Here is a 25,111-nt window from a genome sequence, read left to right as displayed (position 1 = left end):
TCAATATCTCAAAAACTAGACGTGCCTTGATATTTCTGAAAACGGCAATGAACTCAGCAACCCTTAATTTAGTAAATAGCGGTATTTTGGTGCTTGAGACAAAACCGTGTTCCGCAGTGTAGTCTGTCAATATATTTTCTGTGTGACATTTTCGCCAAAAGATGCTGCAAACTTATTACTATTTCTGATTCAAATACTGTGGTTATAAAACGTGCACTATAGGACTAACCACTGCAGTTCCACCCTACTCAGTATTTCCCAAATCTTCCTAGCGATGAAAAAGTGCAAAAGTAAACCTGATCTGTGGCGGAACAGAGAAATGAGAAAAAAAAAAGAAAACTCGAACAGAAAAGCACTTACCGATGGTGGTGATGACTGTGAGGGAATACAGGAATCCTCCGGAGAAGGACCATTGCGTCTCGCTTTCCAGCGTGATGTCACTCCCCTGCCATCCGCGACGGGCCCATAGAACAATCTTTTCCTGGTAGGCGCGAATTTCTTCTCCTACTCTAGAAAGGAAAGCAGGCAACCGGCAAGAAAACAAAATGTACGAAAATAAATTTCTTAAGAAAAGCAGTCGATAATTGAATTAGGGTTTTATCGGTATTCACTCGACGGATGTAAGCCGAAGTGGGGAAGGTCACTATAGACAATGTGAGTATTAAGGGTGATCTGCTGGGAGCAAGTGTGGGTGAAAGATGTTAATACTTCGAGGAACTTGGATTCAAATGTCAAGGATCATTTTGGGGTGGTTGATGTCGATTCAAAATGAGCCCATTTAGCTCCTATTCTTATAATTCGCAGCTATTCAGCAAGACCAAGCTGATAGTCGGGAGTTCAAATCCCGCCGGTCCAGAAACGTGAAGGAAATTTTCTCGGTTTCCCAGGGCATAAAATATCTTCGTTCCTGCCACAGTTATTCCTTTTAGCTTTTAAAAATAGTTTTGAAACATCAAATAATGAAGAAACTATGCTAACGAAGTCATTCACATTGTTAAACATTGACCTCCTAATGGAGGAAATTCCCTTGCCCACAAAGATTTTTTTTTGAGAAACCGAATAGAACGTATGCTCATTTTCTCAGACGTGATTAAGCTGCTATTGTTAAAGCGTCTATAATAAAAAATACACATTTTGTCTACCGATACATACTATATCAATACTAAGTGCAGCATTAGATAAATTACTTTCAGATTAAACAATATCCTAACAAATTCCATTCATCCAAAAATCAGGTCTTTGTTTCAGAATCGTGCTTTAACAAAATACATGGTCGTTACAATAAGCAATTAACACCTGTAGCATTAAAGCAGCACCGGTCTTTATAGATGATTTATGCAAGGAAAATCCAGGTCGAATGGATGAAGCCGAACAAATTAAGCTGGATTTAAACGGAATAATTCTGCCCAAAACGAAGCAATGGGAAAGTGAGCGAAAGCAGAAACCATGCCGGTTGAATGGTGTGAATTGGTCTGAAGACTATAGCGTTGGAAAAATGTCTCATTTGGAAAAGACCATCATCGCATTGAAAATGGAAAATGGGAAAGGGTATGGAACAAAAGAATAAAGCCGCCGCCGGAAAAGGTTATAAAAGGCTACATTCGTCGAGTGGATAAATGGCAACTGGGGAGTGATGGAAAATTACTCACCTTTCCTCGAACACGCTTTTGTTGAACACATTCACCTCACAGCAGGAAATCTGCCAAAGTCGCATGGCAGTCTCGATTCTCTTGGACGGTATTTGAGCAAACCTTTCTAAAGCTTCATTACCTTCGATCGCGATGAACATGAACGCACCTGTAATTGAAGTATACATAATAGATGAGAACAAGTGGTGAGCACACATAGGTCTTACTTTGAGGGGCGGTGAATGAACAGAACGACAGCACGAAACAGCCGTTCACCAGGCGAAAGATGGCAGTTAAAGGGAAGATTTAGATAAAAGCAGATAGAATGTGTCCGAGTAGGACATGGTGATTATGTTGTACCCTGCAAGGAAGTCAGTACACAATATTGAATGTAATGTTTAGATTTTCAATGTTTGTTATTTATATTGCCAGTAATGTTCTACCTTTAAATAATGAATGAACAAATGAACAGGTCTAATCTTTGATTTGTTATTGTGAAATTACCGCGCCACTTTGATACCGTTTTTATGTATGTCATAGCCTTCAGAACATATTTTAATTAGTTCGTCGGTCTATCTGAATGCTAATTGCCGCGTATGTCAGTGAAAGTTAATCGTTATATGTGCTGTTAGTTACGAAATCGGTTATTATTTGTGACACCTTCGCATCGATTGGAATTCAACGATATTTCATCCATCTCCACATCCCGACCCGCTCTCATCCAGTCATCACGAACGAGAATTCTTATATAGCTTGCAAACAAGTTGGCCTGCTCTACCGCTGCGGACCTTTAGGCGTATTTTTCATCTCATCGCTCTCGTCTTGCTACACGAATTTGCGCAGAATGACGTCATCCTGTGGATCGTGTGCTCAGGAAATTACGGAAACATACGTTAATTGTCATGGCTTTTGCACGGCGGTTTTCCACCCAACTTGCTGCGGAATTCCTTCATCAGTATTTGATGATGTGATGAAAAACGAACAGCTATTTTGGATGTGCAAGGAGTGTGCATCTCTTATGAACAATATTCACACGAGAGAGGCTCTTCGCGCTGCCTACGAATCGGGCCAGGAAAAAGTTCTTGTTTCGCACAACGAAATGGTCGAAAGCCTGAAGCATGAAATATTGATTGAGCTAAAAAAAGAAATTAAGACCAACTTTTCGACGCTCCTCAATTCAAGCTCATTGACGCCTAGAACATCAAAGTACTCAGCGTCGGCTGTTATCTCAACCAGACGTCGCCGACTTTTTGGAAAGTCTCACGTCGAAAAACGTCAACCCAAACCGCTTATGTATGGAACCTCTGAGTCACTGTCACCTTCCCTGGGGAATATTGTTGCCGCCGCGCCTACGCAAAGATTTTGGTTATATTTATCCCGCATTTCTCGTGACGTTACCGTTGAGCAAGTGCGAGCTTTGGCCTCGCGTCGTCTTGGCACAGATGACATTGAAGTTGTCAGATTAGTCGGCCAACAACGCGATATAAGCACCCTCTCGTTCATTTCATTCAAAGTTGGGGTGAATGCTAATCTCAAGGCCAATGCACTGTCTTCTTCGACATGGCCTAAAGGAATCTACTACCGCGAGTTTATTGATAATCGAGTGAAGTCGAATTTTTGGAAACCACAAACAACGCCAAACCAGGAAGGCACAGCAAACAACGATGTTTCACCACCGGACGATGCCGAAATGATGGATCACCGCGACGCATGTTAGAAAGCACTATGGAGGCCTCGTCTCAGCTCGACTCGGTCGGGCCATCCGCTGCCAGCGATCATCGTAGCCGTCGCGGTCCTGCTGTCGAGTCTGTAGCCGAGGTCCTCCAGCCTGCTTTACCAGGCAAGTACGTTTTTTATCGAAACCTTCCACTTCCTGATGGCCCTTCCGATTCCAGTATTCCAGTGGCAGTTGCCGAGGCGGCCTTTGCTACTAGCTTTATACCGACATCTTCATCTCTACCAAATTCCAACGCATCGTCTTCCTGCCAATCATGCTTGGTTGACGCTGAATCAGAAAGATACGGTAATAGATGTTTCATCACCGGACGATGCCGAAATGATGGATCACCGCGACGCATGTTAGAAAGCACTATGGAGGCCTCGTCTCAGCTCGACTCAGTCGGGCCATCCGCTGCCAGCGATCATCGTAGCCGTCGCGGTCCTGCTGTCGAGTCTGTAGTCGAGGTCCTCCAGCCTGCTTTACCAGGCAAGTACGTTTTTTATCGACACATTCCACTTCCTGATGGCCCTTCCGATTCCAGTATTCCGGTGGCAGCTATCGAGGCGGCCGCTACCGCTAGTTTTGTTATATCGACAAATACATCTCTACCAAATTCCAACGCATCATCTTCCTGCCAATCAAGCTTAGCTGTATGTGACCCGGGACGCCCGAAACAAAGCAGTATGGAAGCCCCGAATCCGCCTAGCTCAGTCGCGCCGTCTGCCGTCATCAACAATCAGCCGCCGGTTTCTCGTTCCTGCCATCCAAGTCGTCCCGGCCCTGAGTCTAGTGCTGGCAATGGGGGCTTCCAAGCTGCCTACCACGGCAAGTACCCATTGAGTAACAGTAATTCCTGGCCTGACCACTCTTCAACCTCTAGGACTGTACGTGTTGATCAACCAGCTGCACCAGCTTCATCCAACATCCTAATGTACTACCAAAACGTTGGCGGTATCAATAGCTCGCTCGCCGAATACAATCGGGCCGTTAGTGATAGTTGCTATGACGTCTACGCTTTCTCCGAAACCTGGCTCAACGCTAATACATTGTCGAATCAGCTCTTCGACAGCTCGTACATCGTGTACCGTCAAGACCGGTCGGCTTCCAATAGCAACAAACGTACCGGAGGCGGCGTTTTGTTCGCTGTTCGATCGAATTTCAAATCTCGTGTGCTAAATTCTCCTAACGGATCATCGATCGAGCAATTGTGGGTTGCTATTACCACTGTCGACGCAACGCTCTACCTGTGTGTGATTTACATCCCCCCTGATCGGGTGAACGATGAGTCTCTGATTGAAAAGCATACTGACTCGCTGGATTGGGTGGTTTCTCAATTGAAACCAAGAGACAGCATTATGATTATTGGCGATTTCAACTTGAGTGGTATTTCCTGGCAGTACGACTGTTCCGGTTCTCTCTTTCCGGTTGCCTCTCGATCAACGATCAGCCTGACGTCCCGAAAGCTACTAGACGCGTACAGCACTGCCTGCCTCCGACAGACTGTCGGCATTATGAATGAAAACTCCCGAGTGCTAGACCTGTGCTTCGTCAGCGAGGAATTACGAGATGCTAGTACGGTAATGCAAGCCCCATCGCCACTTGTTAAAACGTGCAGGCATCATCCTCCCATACTGCTGAAAATGGAGATATGTCCACAAAAACGCTTCCACGACGTTTCCGAAAGTGTTTTCTACGATTTCCGTAACGCTGACTTCAACGGAATGAACAATTTCTTCGAAAATGTTGACTGGGACGACGTTTTTCGAGATTCTGATGCAAATCTGGCTGCCTCGACAATCTCTGCTATCTTGTTGTACGGCATAGATCAGTACGTTCCCGTCAAGGTCAAACGTGAACCTTCGAAACCAGCCTGGTCTAATTCCGAACTGAAAAATCTCAAGAGGGTGAAGAAAGCAGCTCTCAGACGTCATAGTAAGTTTCGTACAGATTCTACGAGAGCACGGTACATGCAAGCGAATACTGAATATAAGCAGCTGAATGATTGTCTGTACAACGCTCATCAGGACCATTTGCAAAGCATCCTCAAAGCAAACCCTAGAAGCTTCTGGAAACACGTTAATGAACAACGGAAAGAATCTGGATTGCCCCCTACCATGTCCGACGGCTTACGTGAGGCCGATTCCAAAGAAGACATTGCTGATATGTTCCGCACGCAATTTAGTAACGTCTTCACCAATGAACACGTCGATCCAGACATTGTTATAGATGCAATTGAAGATGTTCCCCGGCTTTCCACCTTCGTGCAGCAAATCATAATCACTGACGATATGGTTGCATCAGCAAGCAAGGAATTGAAATCGTCCACAGGTTCTGGTCCGGATGGCATTCCTTCTCTTGTTCTCAAACGTTGTGCAGAAACAATTGCAGCCCCGCTTGCAAGGGTTTTTAACCTATCCCTGGCTTCTGGTGTGTTTCCGAATTGCTGGAAACAGTCGTACGTTTTTCCAGTTTTCAAAAAAGGTAGCAAACAGTTAGTCTCCAACTATCGTGGAATAGCTGCGCTGAGCGCTACTTCGAAGCTGTTCGAGGTCATTATTCTGCAAAAATTGGTCCAAAGCTATGCACATTACATATCGCCTGATCAACATGGATTCATGCCCAAACGTTCGACGACAACTAACCTGGCTTGCTTCACTTCGTTTATTTTACGCCTAATGGAGGCTGGTCAACAAGTCGATGCCATTTACACGGATCTCTCCGCTGCATTTGACAAGATGAACCATCAAATCGCAGTGGCCAAGTTTGATAAGCTTGGTATGGGAAACAGCATGCTTCTATGGCTCCAATCGTACCTAACCGGTCGGAATATGTCCGTCAAAATTGGAGATCACGTTTCATCACCCTTTAAAGTCTGGTCCGGAGTTCCTCAGGGTAGTCACCTCGGTCCGTTTCTTTTCCTGTTATACATGAACGATGTTAATTTCAAGCTTAAGTGCCTGAAGCTTTCATACGCCGATGACTTGAAGCTGTATTGGACGATAAAGCAACCGGAAGACGCAGTTTTTCTACAACATGAGTTGGAAGCCTTCGCTGAATGGTGTCAAATAAATCGAATGTCGCTGAACGTGTCAAAATGTTCCGTTATATCATTCAGCCGCAAACATGCACCTTTCCATTTCGGATATTTTCTAGCAGGCACGCAACTTGAGCGCGTATCAACAGTCAAAGACTTGGGCATTCTCCTGGACTCAAAAATGACATTCAAAGACCACGTTGCATATGCTGTGTCCAAAGCTTCATCTCAACTGGGATTCCTGTTCCGGTATGCCAAAAAGTTTCGGGATGTGTACTGCCTAAAGGCTTTATACTGTTCGATAGTGCGCCCTACTCTGGAATATTCGTCAATTATCTGGTCTCCGTACTATCAGAATGGAATCAAACGTGTTGAGGCTATTCAACGCAAATTCGTCCGCTTTGCTCTACGCCACCTCAGATGGAGAGATCCGCTTAACCTGCCCAGCTATGGTAGCCGATGTCAGCTAATCAAATTGGAGTCACTGGTGTCGAGACGCAACGTAGCCAAAGCCTGCTTTGTTGGAGATCTCCTGCAAGGTAACATCGACTGCTCCACACTGCTCAGTTGCTTGGACATCAACGTACGACGCCGCAATCTTCGAACTCATTCGTTCATCAACATACCTTCTGCCAGAACAAACTACGGTTTACAGGAACCAATGCGTAGCATGTCCCGAGTATTCAATATGTGTTATCATGTTTTCGATTTTAATGTGTCGCGTGAAACTAATAAGTCTAGTTACCGTCGAGTTTTGTGCTAATTTTTGTAATCTTGGTTTGAATATTTTAGTGTTTGTATTTTGTTTAAGGAACAAGAGTCATTGGGGTAATGTTTTACCTGTTGACTAATAAATAAATAAATAAATAAATAAATAAATAAGGGAGCACACAATATGTGGAAGTTGTTTTCCAATATTTTTGCACCATATTTTCACAAACTCTTAAAAACTCTTCTTGTTTTAGGATCCATGTCGATATTGATTATTGGTCGTCTGGTTTTGAAAATATTCCAAAATTCCTTCGGTAAAAAATGAAGCTGCCGGTAGAGGGGTTAAGCTGAGAAGCAGGCTCTGAGGGCGTAACGCCAGGAAGAATAAGAAGATAGTTCATCTAAAAATTTTGATTTGAACTTTCTCCAGTAGGATTAAACCGATCAAAGTTACCTCGCTGATACCCCGTTCTACGGTATCATTACAATCCAATTGTAATTAACAAATACTTAATACTCACCCGCAATCATGTAAAGGACGACTAAAAAAATGATTCCCACATTACTGAACATAAATGCAGTGAAATTTCGGCAGTTATCTTTCAACCGCTCTGCAAACGGTGGTTTCTGTCGCCTCCGGATCGAACGTTTTCGCTCCATAGTAGGGCTATGCTGCTGTCCGCTTCCCGGTCGATGGCCACTAATACGATACTACCGGTCTGGGAACCCAACGTCAGGACCACCGGCGGCGGGTTTCTCTCCGGAACGGTCGCGCCTCGCCGGAAGCTATTTTCTACTCCGACGGCCGATTTCCGCTCGAATCTACACCACACTTTTTTTCTTCGATCCGCTCCCTACAAACCGCGCCACTGTTGAACAAACTCTGCGGATGCACAACCGTGCAACCGCTCGCTCACTGTATTGCACTCGAATTCGCGCCAGTAGAAACAACTCATCAAAAACTATTTTATTAGAATTGCGATAATTTTATTATGCCTGTTTCTGTAGCCTCCACTATTTTCGTTCATTTTTCTTCCGGTTTCATTTTATTCTGGGGCACTCACTTTTTTCTTCTCAATTTACGATCCAATCACAGCAAAGTACTGAAACACTTTCCCGCTGCGTTGATTTGCTTCATTTTCATTCGAGAATTATCCACCAAGCACTCACTCAGCGATTATACTCTCACTCGCACACAACTGCCTCGGGCTGCCTTTCCTGGAGGGGATAGTAGAAAAGAGAAAATTGACACAACACAATTAGCAATTTATGTTCGCAGATGCATTTTCTTTAATGGGTTTTCTTCCAATTAAACTCAACCGTTCTTGAGGTTTTCTCGGTCGTATAGTACTTTCAAGATCGAGATAGCTTTCAGATAATTTTTCACTTTGTCTTTCACATTAGCGTAGCCAAGGATTGCCGGTTTCTTTTACGAAGTTCGTAAACCGGGTTAAGACAATTCATTGGAAATAGTGTGATTTGTTTTAAATTTCTGCTTTGTAACTCAACTCAGGTGTGTTAATCTACGATTGTGAGTTGCATCTGCCCCTAACTCCAGAAAAATCTAGAATATATTCACCAGTTTTACAAGCGTGATAGATGCCTTTCTTAGTTGAGTGGTTAGAGTCCGCGGCTACAAAGGAAAACCATGCTAAAGGTGTCTGGGTTCGATTTCCGGCAGTCCAGGATCTTTTCGTAATGTAAATTTCCTGGACTTCTCCGGGCATAAAGTATCATTGTTCCTGCCACACGATATACGAATGAGAAAATGAGAACATGGCAACCTTGGCAAAGAAAGCTCTCAGTTAAACTGTGGAAGTGCTCATAAGAACACTAAGCTGAGAAACAGGCTCTGTCCCAGTGAGCATATAATGTCAAGAAAAAGAAGAAGAACAAGCGTGATCTATGAACCTTTGAAAGTGCTTACATTTGATACATTTGAAAAAAAAATCAGATCAATATGTTGTTCTGAGTCTTACTGAGTTTACTTTCCTGTTGCATTTAATAGATGTTATTAGCGAACCAAGAACTGTACATTAGACTGATGCAAATTTTGAAGTTTTTGCTCCCCTATGCTTAAACGATTTAAATTATGGTAAATAGCATCCTCCCAAAGTTTGAAGTGATTTGGAAGAAATTTGACTATGCACACGCCATTTGAAGTTTATATGGAGATTACTAAGGAAAATTCCAATCTTTTGTGTTCAGCCTTCTATCTCTTCGTCATAATTTTTTTTTGGAAAAGTGAACAAATTCTTCTAATGTGAAATACTCCCAGCTACAACTTTGTCGAAGACCCCTTTTTGATGGGACGTAAGGATAATTTGCTATTATTGATAACAAAGTCTATATCATGCTGAAATGATCATTCAATTACTTTCAGAGCAACACTGCTTTTTTGCTGTAGAAAATAGTAGCCTGGATTACTTTGATCTATTTTTTCCGTCAGGAGCACCACTGTTGCCTGCCGAACATTTGGTGAAGCATGCTACATGCAAACCAACTTTATGATGATGAATGACAATTTATCACGACGTCCAATCAAAAAGTGGTCTTCGGCAAAGTTGTAGCTCGGAGGATTTCACATTAGAAGAATTTGGAAAAGATGGCGTTTCCCATAGTTATCTTTATATAGACTTCAAATGGCGTGTGCACAGTCAATTTTTTTCCAAATCACTTCAAACTTTGGCAGGATGCTATTTACCATAATTAAAACCGTTTAAGCATAGGGGAGCTAAAATTTCATAATTTGCATCACTCTAATGTACATACGTTGACAGATTTATTATTGATGCATTGCGTGCTCTTTGTAGTGCAATTGAAGAGCATCCTGAAATATAGGTCTTAAAATATCCAAGTGTATTTATAACATATTGATGGTCTTTCAATTAAGTACATAGCCAGATATGTTTGAAGATCATTGGTACAAATTAACAATCAATCTACATTTTGTATTTATAAAAAGGGTTTATTCTTCAAAAGCATCATCAATAAGAAGTTTCCTTAAAAAAACAAGTATTTCGGAGTAAGACTTTTAAAGATATCATAATAACAATTTCCACCGATTTTTAGAAAAACAAATATTTCTAATTGGTGGGCTTCGTGGCCGAGCGGTTAGTGTCGTCAGGCATTCAAGTGCATCGTGTCATGGGGTGTGGGTTCGATTCCCGCTTCAGCCATTGGAACTTTTCGTCAGGAATGGTTCTAGGTTGTGCCACTGGAGCATGCTTGTCCGTTGTCTAGTGTTTAGTTACAGTCTGTACAGCTAAATGGCTGAAGACGGCGTCCGTGTCTTTTAAAAAAAAATTTTAAAAGGAACAGCATTTTGAGGTTTAAAATACGTTTTAACTGAAGTACTAATATAATCTTTATATACAAAATAACCTACGCCTTCAAAGACTTTCTTATATAGTCCCCAAGTCATATTTAGAGAACAATAGAGAATGGAATGCATCAAATTTGGAATACCTATAAAAGCATAATAAAAAACATCAAAATTGGCAACATTGCTGTTATGAAATCGAATTGTTTGTCCATGCATGATTTTCACCGTTAAGTCACCAGTCACCGCGCACATATACAAATTCCTACAGAATATTCATACAATTTTCACAAATTATTCTTTTGTCAGCAAAATAAGATAAAACTGATGAAATGAAGTAATTTTTATCACAAAGCATTTTGAAAAACCTAGTTTATGTAGTCAAAATCATGTAATTCTGTTTGATAATGATATTTTTCAACACTCTTAGTAAAAACGCCAAAAAATCACATATTTTCATTTTACGAAAGAGTATGATTTTTTTTTTAATTTCAACAAGTTTTCACTGTGGATACTATTAGTAAGATGTATTTCATCGTATGAACAATAAGATTTTATGCAAATTAGAATTTTTTATACGGTTTTAGGTTCTTTCGGCCTTTGCAGTCTTAGACGGTAGAAAAACGGTTTTGCCTTAATGTCCGACGGTTTCGGTTTATATTAAACCTTCTTCAGGGAATTCTACAAATAAATTGAATAGTTTCGTTTCAAATTTTTGACGGTTTTTAACTCTAACCCTAACTACTTACAAAGGCTCGTTTCTTTGTCCCTATACATAGTAAAAGCCCACGTAAACTTGTCCAGCTTTTGTAGATGGCGCCTACTTTGGCTGTGGGTAAAATTCTTGGATCACATTTTTGGTTTTACAAGTTTTTTGTGTTTTACTCACTGCGGTTGTGCCGCTATTTGCGTAGCACACTGTTGTGGACTAAAAGATTATAGCGAATAGCTTTTAGAGCTCACTTTTTCGCTTTCCGCTTAACTTTTATGGTTTTTATCTCCTACACTTTTTTTCGACACCTGCTTTCAGGGTTCTGAATTATCGTATCAATGATGCGAAATCTACGATTTTTCGCACGTAAGGAGAATGCTTTTTCGCTTCCTCACGTGAATATCTTTTTTCGCTCACACTTATTTTCCCTAGAGTTACGATGGAGGATAACCGAAAATCATTCCACTCCGGGGATAATTTCTTTCTCACCCCATCATATTTTCGCTCACCAACTTCTCCGGAGAATTATCACTATGTGGATAAACAAAAACTGGTGCCGCCGACGGGATTCGAACCTACAACATTGCTAAAAACAGCCGCGATGCGTGCACTCTATCCATGCTACCACATCAACTTGACGAAAGCAGCAGTTAATTTGATGCATAAAAGCAACTGCTGCTTGTGGTGATGGACACATGAAAAGTTCTCCATGGAGAGGAGAATGATAAAATAAAATTCTCACAGCTGTGGAGTTGTGCCATTATCTATTTTCGCTTTGTTTTGTAGACGGATAATTTCGCAAGGCAGCTTTTCGCTGAAAATTGTGGTGATGGAGAAATCCATTATCGTGAGAGTGAGTGAGAATTCGGAAGCTTGCCTGCTTTGGTTGCCTACGCACTTACTTGTTAGTGTGGGTGAGGTAATAGAAGATGTTTGTGGTTTAGTGGTGGACATTTACAAAGATTTTTACATAGTTGTGTTGGGTTGTGTTTGTGTAATGTTTACATTTTCATTTTCATTTCTGTTTTCTGTTCGTGTTCTGCTTTTCTCTACTTCATGTAATATTCCAGCGTAGATTGCATGGAGTCCATCTGTATCAGTTCGTTTGTTGATACTTAGCCTGTTGCTCGCGATGTGACACATTTTTAAAAATGGTAATGCTTGTGTTTTGTTTGCCCTATCTAAAATTTTTACTTCTTTCAGATCAAATCGGTGGTTCTCGGTGATGCTGTGTTGCATTAATGCTGTCCTTTCACTTAGTGATGATATGCGGGGATCTGATGCGCTTGCTCCTTGTTGATGTAGTCTGTCCATGGTATTGTAGAGTGTTTTGTGCCCGCTCATCCTGGTTTTCAGGCGATTTTTTGTCATGCCGATATAGCACGCTGAGCAGTTGGAGCATGGAACCTGATATACGACGTTCGATTGATCTTCTAAAAGAATGGGATCCTTTACTTTAGAAAACATTTTCCCGACCGTGTTCACGTTATATTTGGCGAGTGTTATGTTGGGGTATTCTCGCTTTAATGCTTTGTCGATCCTTTCGGTAAGGTTCGGTATGTGCGGGATTGAACGGTACGTATGCTCTAGGTTTTCGTCTGTTGGTTGACTCCCAATGGCATGTTGAGTTGGTTGAGTTCCAACGGCGGTATTGTTTGTTCTTTCGTTAATGCGGTTTGCAATTCTTTTGCTTAATGGACGGGGGTATCCATTCAACTTTAATTGTTCCTCGACGATAGTCATTTTCGCTTGTACATCGAGATCTGATGATAGCAGATGAACTCTTCTGGCGAAGTTTTTAGCCATATTTAGCTTTTGTTTTCCCACTAGATAAACTCCAACACGTTCTAAACGTGTTTAACAGCTATGACGTCCATATACAATTCACTTATGAAATGGAAATGGACAACCAATTACCCTATCTGGACATGCTTTTGATTCGTCAAGAAAACCAGAAGGTAAAAACTAGATGGTACCAAAAACCAATCGCTAGCGGTAGATTTCTAAACTACATGTCATTCCACCCGCTAAAACAAAAGCTAAATATGGCTAAAAACTTTGCCAGAAGAGTTCATCTGCTATCATCAGATCTCGATGTACAAGCGAAAATGACTATCGTCGAGGAACAATTAAAGTTGAATGGATACCCCCGTCCATTAAGCAAAAGAATTGCAAACCGCATGAACGAAAGAACAAACAACACCGCCGTTGGAACTCAACCAACTCAACATGCCATTGGGAGTCAACCAACAGACGAAAACCTAGAGCATACGTACCGTTCAATCCCGCACATACCGAACCTTACCGAAAGGATCGACAAAGCATTAAAGCGAGAATACCCCAACATAACACTCGCCAAATATAACGTGAACACGGTCGGGAAAATGTTTTCTAAAGTAAAGGATCCCATTCTTTTAGAAGATCAATCGAACGTCGTATATCAGGTTCCATGCTCCAACTGCTCAGCGTGCTATATCGGCATGACAAAAAATCGCCTGAAAACCAGGATGAGCGGGCACAAAACACTCTACAATACCATGGACAGACTACATCAACAAGGAGCAAGCGCATCAGATCCCCGCATATCATCACTAAGTGAAAGGACAGCATTATTGCAACACAGCATCACCAAGAACCACCGATTTGATCTGAAAGAAGTAAAAATTTTAGATAGGGCAAACAAAACACAAGCATTACCATTTTTAGAAATGTGTCACATCGCGAGCAACAGGCTAAGTATCAACAAACGAACTGATACAGATGGACTCCATGCAATCTACGCTGGAATATTACATGAAGTAGAGAAAAGCAGAACACGAACAGAAAACAGAAATGAAAATGAAAATGTAAACATTACACAAACACAACCCAACACAACTATGTAAAAATCTTTGTAAATGTCCACCACTAAACCACAAACATCTTCTATTACCTCATCCACACTAACAAGTAAGTGCGTAGGCAACCAAAGCAGGTGTCGAAAAAAGTGTAGGAGATAAAAACCATAAAAGTTAAGCGGAAAGCGAAAAAGTGAGCTCTAAAAGCTATTCGCTATAAACTTTTAGACCACAACAGTGTGCTACGCAAATAGCGGCACAACCGCAGTGAGTAAAACACAAAAAACTTGTAAAACCAAAAATGTGATCCAAGAATTTTACCCACAGCCAAAGTAGGCGCCATCTACAAATGCTGGACAAGTTTACGTGGGCTTTTACTATGTATAGGGACAAAGAAACGAGCCTTTGTAAGTAGTTAGGGTTAGAGTTAAAAACCGTCAAAAATTTGAAACGAAACTATTCAATTTATTTGTAGAATTCCCTGAAGAAGGTTTAATATAAACCGAAACCGTCGGACATTAAGGCAAAACCGTTTTTCTGACGTCTAAGACTGCAAAGGCCGAAAGAACCTTAAACCGTATGACTATACGTTTTCAGTCGATAGGTAACGTCAATTTAGATTTTTTTATTTTGTTTCAGTCGAAACCCAAATGCACGGTGAATGGACCTTTTTCAATACATATGGTTCCTATTACCGTGCATTAGTGTAAAAGGCATGAAACTATTCGGTAATATTAGATTTATTGTTATGTCGTCATTAAACTACTACATATTTAGTTTTTGAGTGAATATGGAATGGTTTGGACAAAACAGTCAAACCTTCTATAACGGTTTTTAATGAAAACATAATAATTTAGACAATTTTATTTTTTTATGGTTTTTAGCTTAAATGATGATTTGAATACTCTTAAAAATGAGTGCGCACACTACTAGCAACACAGTTGCACCATCAACAACGTTTCTTCGAGAAACAAAATTAAAGCAATCTTTATTTTTTAACGGCTTTTTATAATAAAGATTGCGTAGACGAAAAGAATATTTAATTTAAATATACAGTCGATTCTTTACCAGCTCATCCCTGGAACTGTTTCTAGAGGAAACCATTTGAGATTTTCTGGAGCAATCCTTGGAGAAATTCATATATAATAAGCTAGAGAAATCTCTGCAGGAAGTTTTGTAGATATTTTCCTAGATTAACCCCTGGAAGAGGCTCTAAAGAAACTCCTGTAGGAAGGATTATCTAAGTTAATTAATGAAAGACTCCTGCAGGCATTTCTGAAAGGATCCCTGGAGAATCCTTGGAAGTATTCCAGAAAGAATCACTGTAGAGACTTTGCTGGTGGAATCCCTAGAGAAATTTCAGGTAGATATTTTTCTGAAGAATGAAAGAACGAGTGATCTATAGCTCTTTTTTGACGAGAGTCGGTTCATATGATCAGTACGGATCATATAAAAAGTAATCCGGAAGAAGGAAGAATCGATTCTTTTCCCCTATTCTGCTTCGTTCGTTTCTCGGTTTTATTATAACGCTTGACATGTAAGTAATATCTTGAGTAATCATTGAGAGATTGTGTAATTACTGAACAATTCCTGGTGAATATCTTGAAGATATATCTGCAAAAATCTTTTTAGAAATTTTTCTAAAGGAATCCTTGAAGAAGTCTATGAATAAAGGAATCCCTGTAGCAATATCTCTGCAGAAACTCCTGGAATTGCTGAAAATATTTCTGGATCCCTATCAGAACCGGCCCTAAATGTCTCATGGTGAACAAAATTTGTTTCTGAACAAATATCTAGCAAAAGACCTGGTGGAATTCCTAGAAATTAAGCTGTAGGGATTACGGTAGAGATTATAATGGAGGAATTTTTGAAAGGAATCTCTGGAAGTTTTCCTGAAGAAGCCCCATTTGAATTGGTCACAAAATTGCGATTGCTGCCAAAAGTTCTTTTTCGTCAGCAATAAAATGTCGTTTTACTTATACAGTCACCCCACAGTTGTGGATCAGCTAAGGGTCATTTTTCAGAAGAAGACATTATTTAAAATCATGGTGACGCTGTACAAAACAAAATTACTCTTCCGCACACTGCACAATATAGTTGTTTTCCGGAATACACCTCAAAACTCCTGATTTTTTTTTACCGAAAAGTGTCGATTTCTATCGAAATTTCAAACGTTGTCCATCCCACAGATGTGGATCAGTAGGAGAGGAGGTTCCGTATTATGGATTAAATCGACACATATTATGGATCAGAACACTTTAACAGCAATTTACTCACAGATAAATTGTGTGTTAGGGAAAGCATACGTTTAGGGGTTTCTTTTGGAATAGTCTTATCTTTAGTCGAATTCGTTTTTGAACTGGCGCAACCCGTTCTGAATCACAGGTTCAACCCCAACCCGGTTCAGGTTCGACCGAACCACAATTTGCTTGACGTTGGTTTATTTATGTGTCGATCGCTGACCCAGTTCCTAAAAACGAAAACGACATTTGATTCATACTCTTTAATGAATGTTCGAATCCTCTGAGCAGAATCTCAAAGAGAGAAACTTAATAGTAGATGGAGTACCGTGTACCTTTCAATTCCGCTCCTAAATGCTTATCTTTGACAGATACGCGTATTTCGACTACCACTTGCAGTCTTCTTCAGTGTCAGTTACTCGTATCCACTGAAGAAATCGTCGCATCTCTCAACTTAAATACTAACACCAGATAAGTCCCTACACAATCAATCTACCTAGGACTATACAAATCCCTAACTATCTACCTATGTATTCAAGCTCGTTTATATTTCTTACTTAACTTAAACAGCCTTGACTGTCCGTTTCCTTGATCCCTATTAAGAAGTAGTGAAGGTTTTTGTTTGATTCATAATTCTGGACAAACCTTTGAAAAGGTCCCAAGAGGTCTTGAGACTTTTTTTTAGAAACGTTGTGTTGCCTTTTTTACATTTACATTTTTCTTCTAATTTGGCCGTAACGGAAATGATATTCGAGTATGATAATTTTACGTTTGGGAATAACTGTAGACGTTTATTAAATAACTGTAGAAGTTCTCATAAGAACACTAAGCCGAATAGTATGTTTTATCCTGGTTGGGACGTTACTCCAAAAACAAGAAGAATTTTATGTTTGATTTTTGGCATGGTGCCGATTTAGATCTGGATGAAAAGTCATGATGGGTTTATGTGATATTCTGAATATGTCCAGATCACACCCTACCGGAACGGGTTCGCAATACTTCGACCAAATCCGGCCAAATCTTGTTGTTGGTCCTCTTGATGCTCTTGTATCCATATCCACTAAAAATGTTCAGGATTGCATATGTATTTATAATGCTAAAAGAACGAGAATCGGTTCAAAAATGGATGTTTGAGAGCATTTCAAAGCCATGGGTTTATATTGTACCCTCAATGCACACTATGTAATCATGTAACTATGTAATCGATTTCGTGAGTATTTTTTGTGTTCTTACAATTGGAGGCTAGGTTTTTACAAGGTAAATGCTTTTGCAACTAAATCCTTCCATCATTGGATTGGGTTGATGAAATTCTTGCACTGATTACTGGAGTGAAAATGTGCAAATTGACAAAAAAAAAACTGAATAAGAAAACGATATATATGAATTAAATACAGCTGGTAGCTTTTTACGTAAGTATTTTATTACATCTTTTTATGTTTTTTTATTATATTACATTTCCCAAATTTGTATCTACATAACTTTCATATGTTTATGAAAGGTAATATTGCATCACATTTGCGACGCAGATAATGTGCAAAGTATCCGAATGAAAACTTAAAACCAATTTCTGAAAATATCATCACAGGAATCTCGAGACGGGAGTTATTACTACCAGAATAAATGCCGATTGAATCTAATTAAGGGAATATTTGACGGAACTAATAACTAAGCAGTGTTTAATTTAGCATCTTTTCAACCGAATTTTCGGGCTTTTTCAAGCCGTTGCATGAACTCGTTAGTCAGACAATAACAACAGACTGCACTTCGATCACTGTCAACGAAGGAGGCTGGATGTGCCTCATAGTAAATCATTTATTACGAATATCTATTATTTATGTTAGATTTAAGAATTGAACATGCCTAATAAAATGTGGTGAACTGATGTATATATATATATTGCTTTGAATTGAATAAAGAGATAGTTGTTGATCTGAAGTCAAACCGATCGGTGTCGGTTTTGTGTTTGTTGAGTTATGTTTCGATATCGTAATCCGCATATTGGGTGGTAAAAACTCGGTAAACTAACATGTATAATGATCGTTTTTGCATGAAATTCGTAGATGAACTTTTAAGGTCACTCGCCCCTTTAGCCTGTCTACGTCCACGGTCTTCCATCTTCATCTAACACCAGATTTGAGTCAATGTAAAGTGCAACCGGACCCGAATCGATGCCAAGTGAGAAGGAAAAATGGTAATCACTCATTGAATACGAAATGTGCACCAATTTGAAACACATTTTATGACCTGAGCAAGAGAAACACACACATTTTCAGAGACGAACTCCCATCAATCAGATATCGATTGCAATAACCTGCAATCAGACAGAACCGAAAATCATCCATCGTAGCATAAATGCAAACGCAAACATCAGGTTTTAATCAGTTGACAACGATTCGGTTTTTGTGCTGCTCGATGTCACTTTCATGTGTGGTCTAATGTCTTCCTCACTTGGTGCTGTACGAGCTGAAGAAAGTAGGACACTCGACAGTGCCTGTTCGGCTAGTGTGATAAGAGAATCTCTAAATACGCGTATGACATGAATAGTTTGCATCTTGTGATCGATACTAGCGACAAGCAGCCGATGCTGGTTCCTGTCCTGTCCTTGCAGTAGATCTCTGCAGTGTAGCACTATTTCACAGGGTGCACAGTGGCGAATGGCCAGACAAAACTTGGGTTCTCAAAATCGGTTTGTATGAACTTCCATAGCAGTGACAGTTTTCCAAAATTTGAAACTGACTTCTTTTTTGATTTAAGTTTTGTATTTGATATTTTGCAGCTTCTTAAGTTTGGCAAAATCAGACAACTGCGACTTCTTTAAATTTACCAACAGTGCCGTAGCGTGTGGGGCGCCAGCTCTCAGGGGGCGCCAAAATGCGTGACGCACTTGGCAAAGTTTTGGAAGAGTCATAGCCAATAAGTGTCAAATTCAAAGTGGAAAAATTAACACATTTGTGATATTTTAACAATATGTGTTGAAAGCATCTCAAAAGATTTCAGTATTCGGAACTTGAAGATTCCTGGCAAGAGTTCTTAAAATTAAAAATCTTTAAATTTACTTTAAAATTTGCTAGTTATTTTTTGAAATTTATTTCTATTTTTTAAAACTAGTGTACAAGTATGTCTGGCAGCCAGGTTCTAAGTACTTTTCTTTTTTTTCTGTTATAAAATCCTTCATAACTGTTTAAATTGTTTAAGGATTCAAAACGAGAATAAACAATTTTTTTTGTGAATTAGTAAAAATATAAGCATCACAAGATACGCTTCCTCTCCCATGCCTTTTAAGCTGTTTGAAAGCTAAACTGTATTTCTAATAAACCTGGAGAAAAACTATTGCTCTTCAGTGAAGTTCGCCAAACACAACTAATAAAATCCAGGAAGAACACCCTGAGAAAATATTTCTATGTGAATAGGGTACCGTTGTTATACAATCTTAAGTAGCGGATTCCACAGAATTTATAGACAGGATTCACACATAATTGGGATCTTAGGAGAACATGAGTATTTACTGCAGTTTTTACTATTTGTAATGAAATGTTTTTTGAAGTTAAACATTCTGACATTTAGCTGAATGATATATTTTTGTGAGAAAAAATTTCATACGAATTTAGAACTAAGACTGTTTTAAACACTGTTCATTACAACAATACTAACGCTGTTGAAAACAACATATCTTATCACAGAAAATCGTGGACATAGATCTGGATTTTAACAGAATACATACTTAGCTCCTATGGTGAATTTCACCGTAATCTCAACAGCTGAACAGTTCGGTGAAATAAAACACCATAATTGTGTCGGAATTTTACGGATTTCGGTGAATTTTTACCGAATACTGTGAAAATTTATCGTAGTCCGTTAATATATTTTACCGAACCGTTCAGCTGTTGAGATTTCACAGGAATCCGTAAAATAATTTAAGTATGTAGTTGGTGTCATTTTGATTGAATACTAGTCAGAATACTTTTGATTGCATTCTGAGTATGATTTTACAAAATTCATCACTGCAATGATCATACCGTCTTGGATACAATTTTCAAAGAATTCCCTGGCAGAATCGTAGATAAAACCTCTACAGGGACCTGATAAATTTATCTTCAGAATAATACACTTACACCAATTTTGACTTAAGAAAATATGGAATAAGAATGACTCATTCAGACGAACTTATCACACACAATTCAAAAAATTGAACTCCATAGTATTGAGATTTGTTATTAATATATGCTAACATTGTTAAAAGCTTATTATTTTTCCACCGATTTCTTTCATGCTAATATCATGGAATTTCATCAACAAATGTATTATAAACACAATTCTCAGACAGTTCATCTAAAAACAAATTTAAGGGTTTTTCTTAAAATCAATCAACAGTTCATGTTTTTTAAATGTAAGTGAACACTTAAGCTTTAGCATGACACTTCTTCTGTTTTTTTTCAAAAATGAGTTCATATAGAAGCCGCTGAAAAAAATTGAAAATGAACCTTTGGGAATTTTTATGGTAAGTTTAACGTGTTTCATGAGAAAAAAAAAAGTTAAATTTTGACTTTGACTAGGGGCGCGCAAACAGAGGTTCGCCAAAGGCGCCATGAGACAACGCTACGGCTCTGTTTACCAACACAAATTCCACCTAGCAAACTTCGAACAGCTGTATCTCAACGAAATTATGATCAATTTGGACTCGAAATGCTTGATTTAAAAAGCCGGAAAGCCTGCATTCTGTAACCGAATATAATTTCGAATTTACTGTTCAACATTGCACTCGATGTTGCTATTAGGAGATCTGGCATATAGAGAAACGGCACTATTGTCACACGGTCGCACATGCTCCTTGGCTTTGCGGACGATATCGACCTTATTGAAATCGATCGCACGTCAGTGGAGGAGGCCTTCGTGCGGAAGGCCTCCTCAACTGACCTGCGATTCAATCTTATCAAGCGTGTGAAATACGAAAGACTTCAGTGGACTGGTCACTTAGTGCGAATGTCGGAAAAAAGAATTCTAGAGGGATTTGCGATAAGGGCCTATCTGACAATTCAATAACAATGAGAAAATAACCAATGAAATTCTCATGTGCAATTTTTAATCCCAATTGGAGGAAATATACTCAAACTTTAACATTTTCACTTTAATACACATTTTATAAACCTAGTTTTAAAATCCTCATCAATACCACACACATCTCCTACAATTTCCCTAGCTATTTCGTACCAAAAAAAAATATCATAAGGTTTCGCCTTAAACGCACTCAAGAATGCCAGTATCGCCCAATGTTATTAGCCTGTAATCGATATTATTTTCAGTGTCGCCCATTACTTTTGCGATGTGTTTACATTCTGATTTCAATTAAGCCCGCCATGTACGCCTTGTTTATTTTTTGTTTGCAGTGTCGCCGTTTACTCTCGCCGTGTTTTGATTTCGATTTCAGATGCGCCCATCACTTCGATAAACAAAAACACAGGCGTAATCAATAAAGTGTGTGGTTTTGCACCAGGTGAAGTTTCGTCTTCTACAAATTTGCGTTTTTTGAATAGTTAAATTATCGATAGGGGAAAAGTTCAAGTACAGTGAATAGACAATCGAGCTGCAATTTCAACGCTATATTTTCTTATATTGTGTACATTTTGTCAGTTTCGCCTGATTCGCGAATCTTTCTAGAATTGCGAAAATAATATTCAGCAGGGAATCTGGTAGAGGTTAACGACATCGTGGCAGACTACGAATACGCTGGCTGTTCGCAGTGGAAGTGAACATGGTGACCCTTAACGTTCGGGGCACCTAGAGTAGTATCGCCCAAGACCGACAAATGCAGGGCTCTACAATACGCCCGGCAATTGCGAAACGCTACTTCATGGTATAAAGGTAGCTATTGGAGATGACGCATTTTTTTATTTTTTTTATAACATTATAGAAGAAAAGTTGACGTTATAAGGTAAAAAAAGATCGATTACCACTTTCAATCGATTCGAGACATATTTCAGATTTTGTCCAACCTTCGAATGAACGTGTGCCACTGTGGAACGGTCATCCCATGCACACGAGCATGAATCAGATGTGTACACAGAGTGCAGCAGGGAATCCTTCGTCTAGTCTCTCGTTGTAGGTATCATCGTGTCAGTCAAAACCAGCAATGCGAGAAGCGAAATAGGGTATCAAACCGTTGACAGGGAAATATTCTTGATATGGTAATGGAAAACATGTATGGACATCCTTTGCACTAGACGAGACGATTAGAGTGGCTCGTTTTCGAAACCGGTGGTGTCCGACATGGTGACCGATAGTTGGACTATTGAGGGCACCAGGGATGAATTGGAAGGCGACTTCCGAAAGTTTGTTGCAATATCTTACATTTGCACGGTTGAACCACGTAGGTGAAATAAAACCAAAACCTAACCAGCAGTTGAAAGATTTTAAGTCTTTTCTGTATGGAATATTTACAAATATTGTATAATATCATGGGCGATTCAAACCTCACCTCCCATCAATCAGAAAATAAATTCAAAATACCGTTTTGATTCATATTACGGACAGCTTCAAATTCCGGACACTGTACTTTGTATGGGAAACATTTCACACGAAATGTTTCAATTTTTGCCGTTCAAAAGTTCTCACTTTCGAGGCTCGTTTTAGTTAACATTTTCCATGGATATCTATGAAAATTTATAATGCTCAGCTGCCTTAAATGCTTCTTTAGTGGTTTGCCGATCTCAATTAATGATTTGACTTTTCTATTTATGATTTTCATGAGTTGTCCGAAATTCGAATCAAAGTGTCCGGAATATGGGGCAAAAGTAAGGAAGCGTCCGGAATAAGAATCATGAAAAGTCCACACATTTCTGTTTATTTAAATTTATTCATGTTGTGGAATCAAAATCTTCATCCACCATTCGAAAGTTAATTGTTTTGAAGGCTTGATGACACGGAGGAATCATACAGAATGATTCATTTTATACGCTTTCTGATGAGTTATACTTCACTGAGGCCTTAAGTGTCCGTAATATGAATCAAAACGGTAAACTAGTTTATAACAAACATATTTGTTCCGCGGTCAATAAGGTTTGCAGAACGTGGGACAAGTAGGCGTAGAAGGGCAGTGCATGAAATGTCTTTGTCATGGTAGATTTTTTACAGTCCAACCTAAGAGAGACTCGCGAAGAAGAAAAATATCAACGTCACATGGTCGGCGTTAAGTCAGAGGGGACCAAGTTCAAAACTTGGTAAAATTGGATTATTCTTTCATGAGATGCGAAATTACCTTACCTACATTTCACTTTGATCAGATTTGATGAATGCTGTACACTGCGAGAGATATGTTATAAATTTACTTTGGATGATCAATAAAAATCGATAAAAGTATGCAGTCAAAGTGGACCGAGTGCTTATAACCATAGCAGCGAATATGATAAACGCGCCGAGGAATGCGAGAAAATGTAAGAAATTTCGAAAGATTTGTCAGATTTTTCGACATTGAATGATTTTTCTACTCATCCATCGATGAAAATTTATAAATATTACTTAATTTGATGCATTTGATTTTGATTTTTGACCATTTACCATATTTGGATGGGTGGTCAGAAATTGCATTAATTTCTGTGCAGACAGAGTGGACCAAGTGTAAAAAAGCAATAAGCTGATTGATTATTGCATTTTTTGAGTCGATTTCAGAATCCGGTAGCAGTTTATGGTAGTTCTATGGTTTATTTATGGAATGTCCTAGAACCCGCTTATTGGTCCAGTGGTCGGTACTGAAGATTTTTACTTGGTCCACTCTGACTGAATGCATATTGAATATTTATGGTCTTCAGGTGCATATCTTCTGACCTTGCGAAACCATAATTTCCAAGCTATCGTAATTCCACTGATTTCGAGTTTTAGGATATGGATTATTGAAGAATTCACGATACTGATGTCGAACGATGTTGCTAATCTGTTAACCTTGAAGATATGCACCCAGTTTGACCATGCAATTATTAAATGATTGTTATTTTCCTAGAAATTGTTCAGTCAGAATGAACCAACTCACTGAACGGTGGTCTTTACTCTTATTTCTGGCATTACATCCCAACTGGGACAAAGCCTGCTTCTCAGATTAGTGTTCTTATGAGCACTTCCACAGTTATTAACTGAGCGCTTTCTTTGCCAATGACCATTTTTGCATGTGTATATCGTATGGCAGGTACGAACATACTCTATGCCCTGGGAATCGAGAAAATTTCCTTTACGAAAAGTTCCTCGACAAGTGGGATTCTAACCCACGACCCTCAGCATGATCATGCTGAGTAGCTGCGCGTTTACCGCTACGGCTGTCTGGGCCCCTGGTCTTTAGTTCAGTCAGAAAATCATTCTATCAGAGGTTTGGACAATGATTTTTCATGATTATCACTTCACATTATATTGTTTGAAAGTACCACAAAGATATGTAGAAATTTGAACCAAAATTTCAACGAGTAAAAATAATGTAATAAATTGTTTTGGATGATCAAAACAAATCCATAAAAGTATGCAGTCAGAGTGGACCAAGTGCTGATTACCATAACAGCGAAAATGATCAGCGCGCTGAGGAATTCAAGGAAATGAAACACATTTCATGAGGTTTGACATATTTTTTCACATCGAAGGATTAATTTTCTCATCCATCAATAGAAATTTATAAATATTACTTTATTCGATGCATTTGAATTTGATTTTTGACTATTTACTTTATTTGGACAGATTAGCATTAGCATTAAGCATTTCGCACAAATTCGTAGGTGGTATAGTCCTATGCCATTTTATGAGGGTTGCCTCCTTGCCGTCCGTTACCAAAATCAGAGGTTTGGGATTTTCCTCTTACTCTTAGACAAGATTGACGCATTCTCCAATAATCAAGAGCTGTCCTGGCCACGTCCTTGCGAAAGGACGAAAGGATGA

At 39.3% G+C, this 25,111-nt stretch overlaps 1 protein-coding gene across 3 annotated transcripts in view; it reads right to left on the bottom strand.

The window, feature by feature from the left end:
- LOC5572136 (potassium channel subfamily K member 18) overlaps positions 1–25,111 on the bottom strand; it is a 170,134-nt gene that overhangs the window by 92,083 nt on the left and 52,940 nt on the right. For 2 of the 3 annotated variants that reach the window (XM_021850625.1, XM_021850626.1), the window contains exons 2-4: positions 7,615–8,311; positions 1,650–1,797; positions 361–509 (exon numbers count right to left, since the gene is read on the bottom strand). In XM_021850625.1, coding sequence (XP_021706317.1) covers positions 361–509; positions 1,650–1,797; positions 7,615–7,753 — 436 coding nt within the window. In that variant the 5' untranslated portion in view covers positions 7,754–8,311. Of the gene's footprint in view, positions 1–360; positions 510–1,649; positions 1,798–1,855; positions 2,063–7,614; positions 8,312–25,111 lie in introns of those variants that run through there. The other variant, XM_021850627.1, reaches the window with a different exon arrangement.

Source organism: Aedes aegypti, chromosome 3 (assembly GCF_002204515.2).
Source record: "Aedes aegypti strain LVP_AGWG chromosome 3, AaegL5.0 Primary Assembly, whole genome shotgun sequence".
Classification (NCBI taxonomy): domain Eukaryota; kingdom Metazoa; phylum Arthropoda; class Insecta; order Diptera; family Culicidae; genus Aedes; species Aedes aegypti.
Note: the sequence above shows the minus strand (reverse complement) of the source record. Positions and strands in the feature narration are given on the sequence as shown.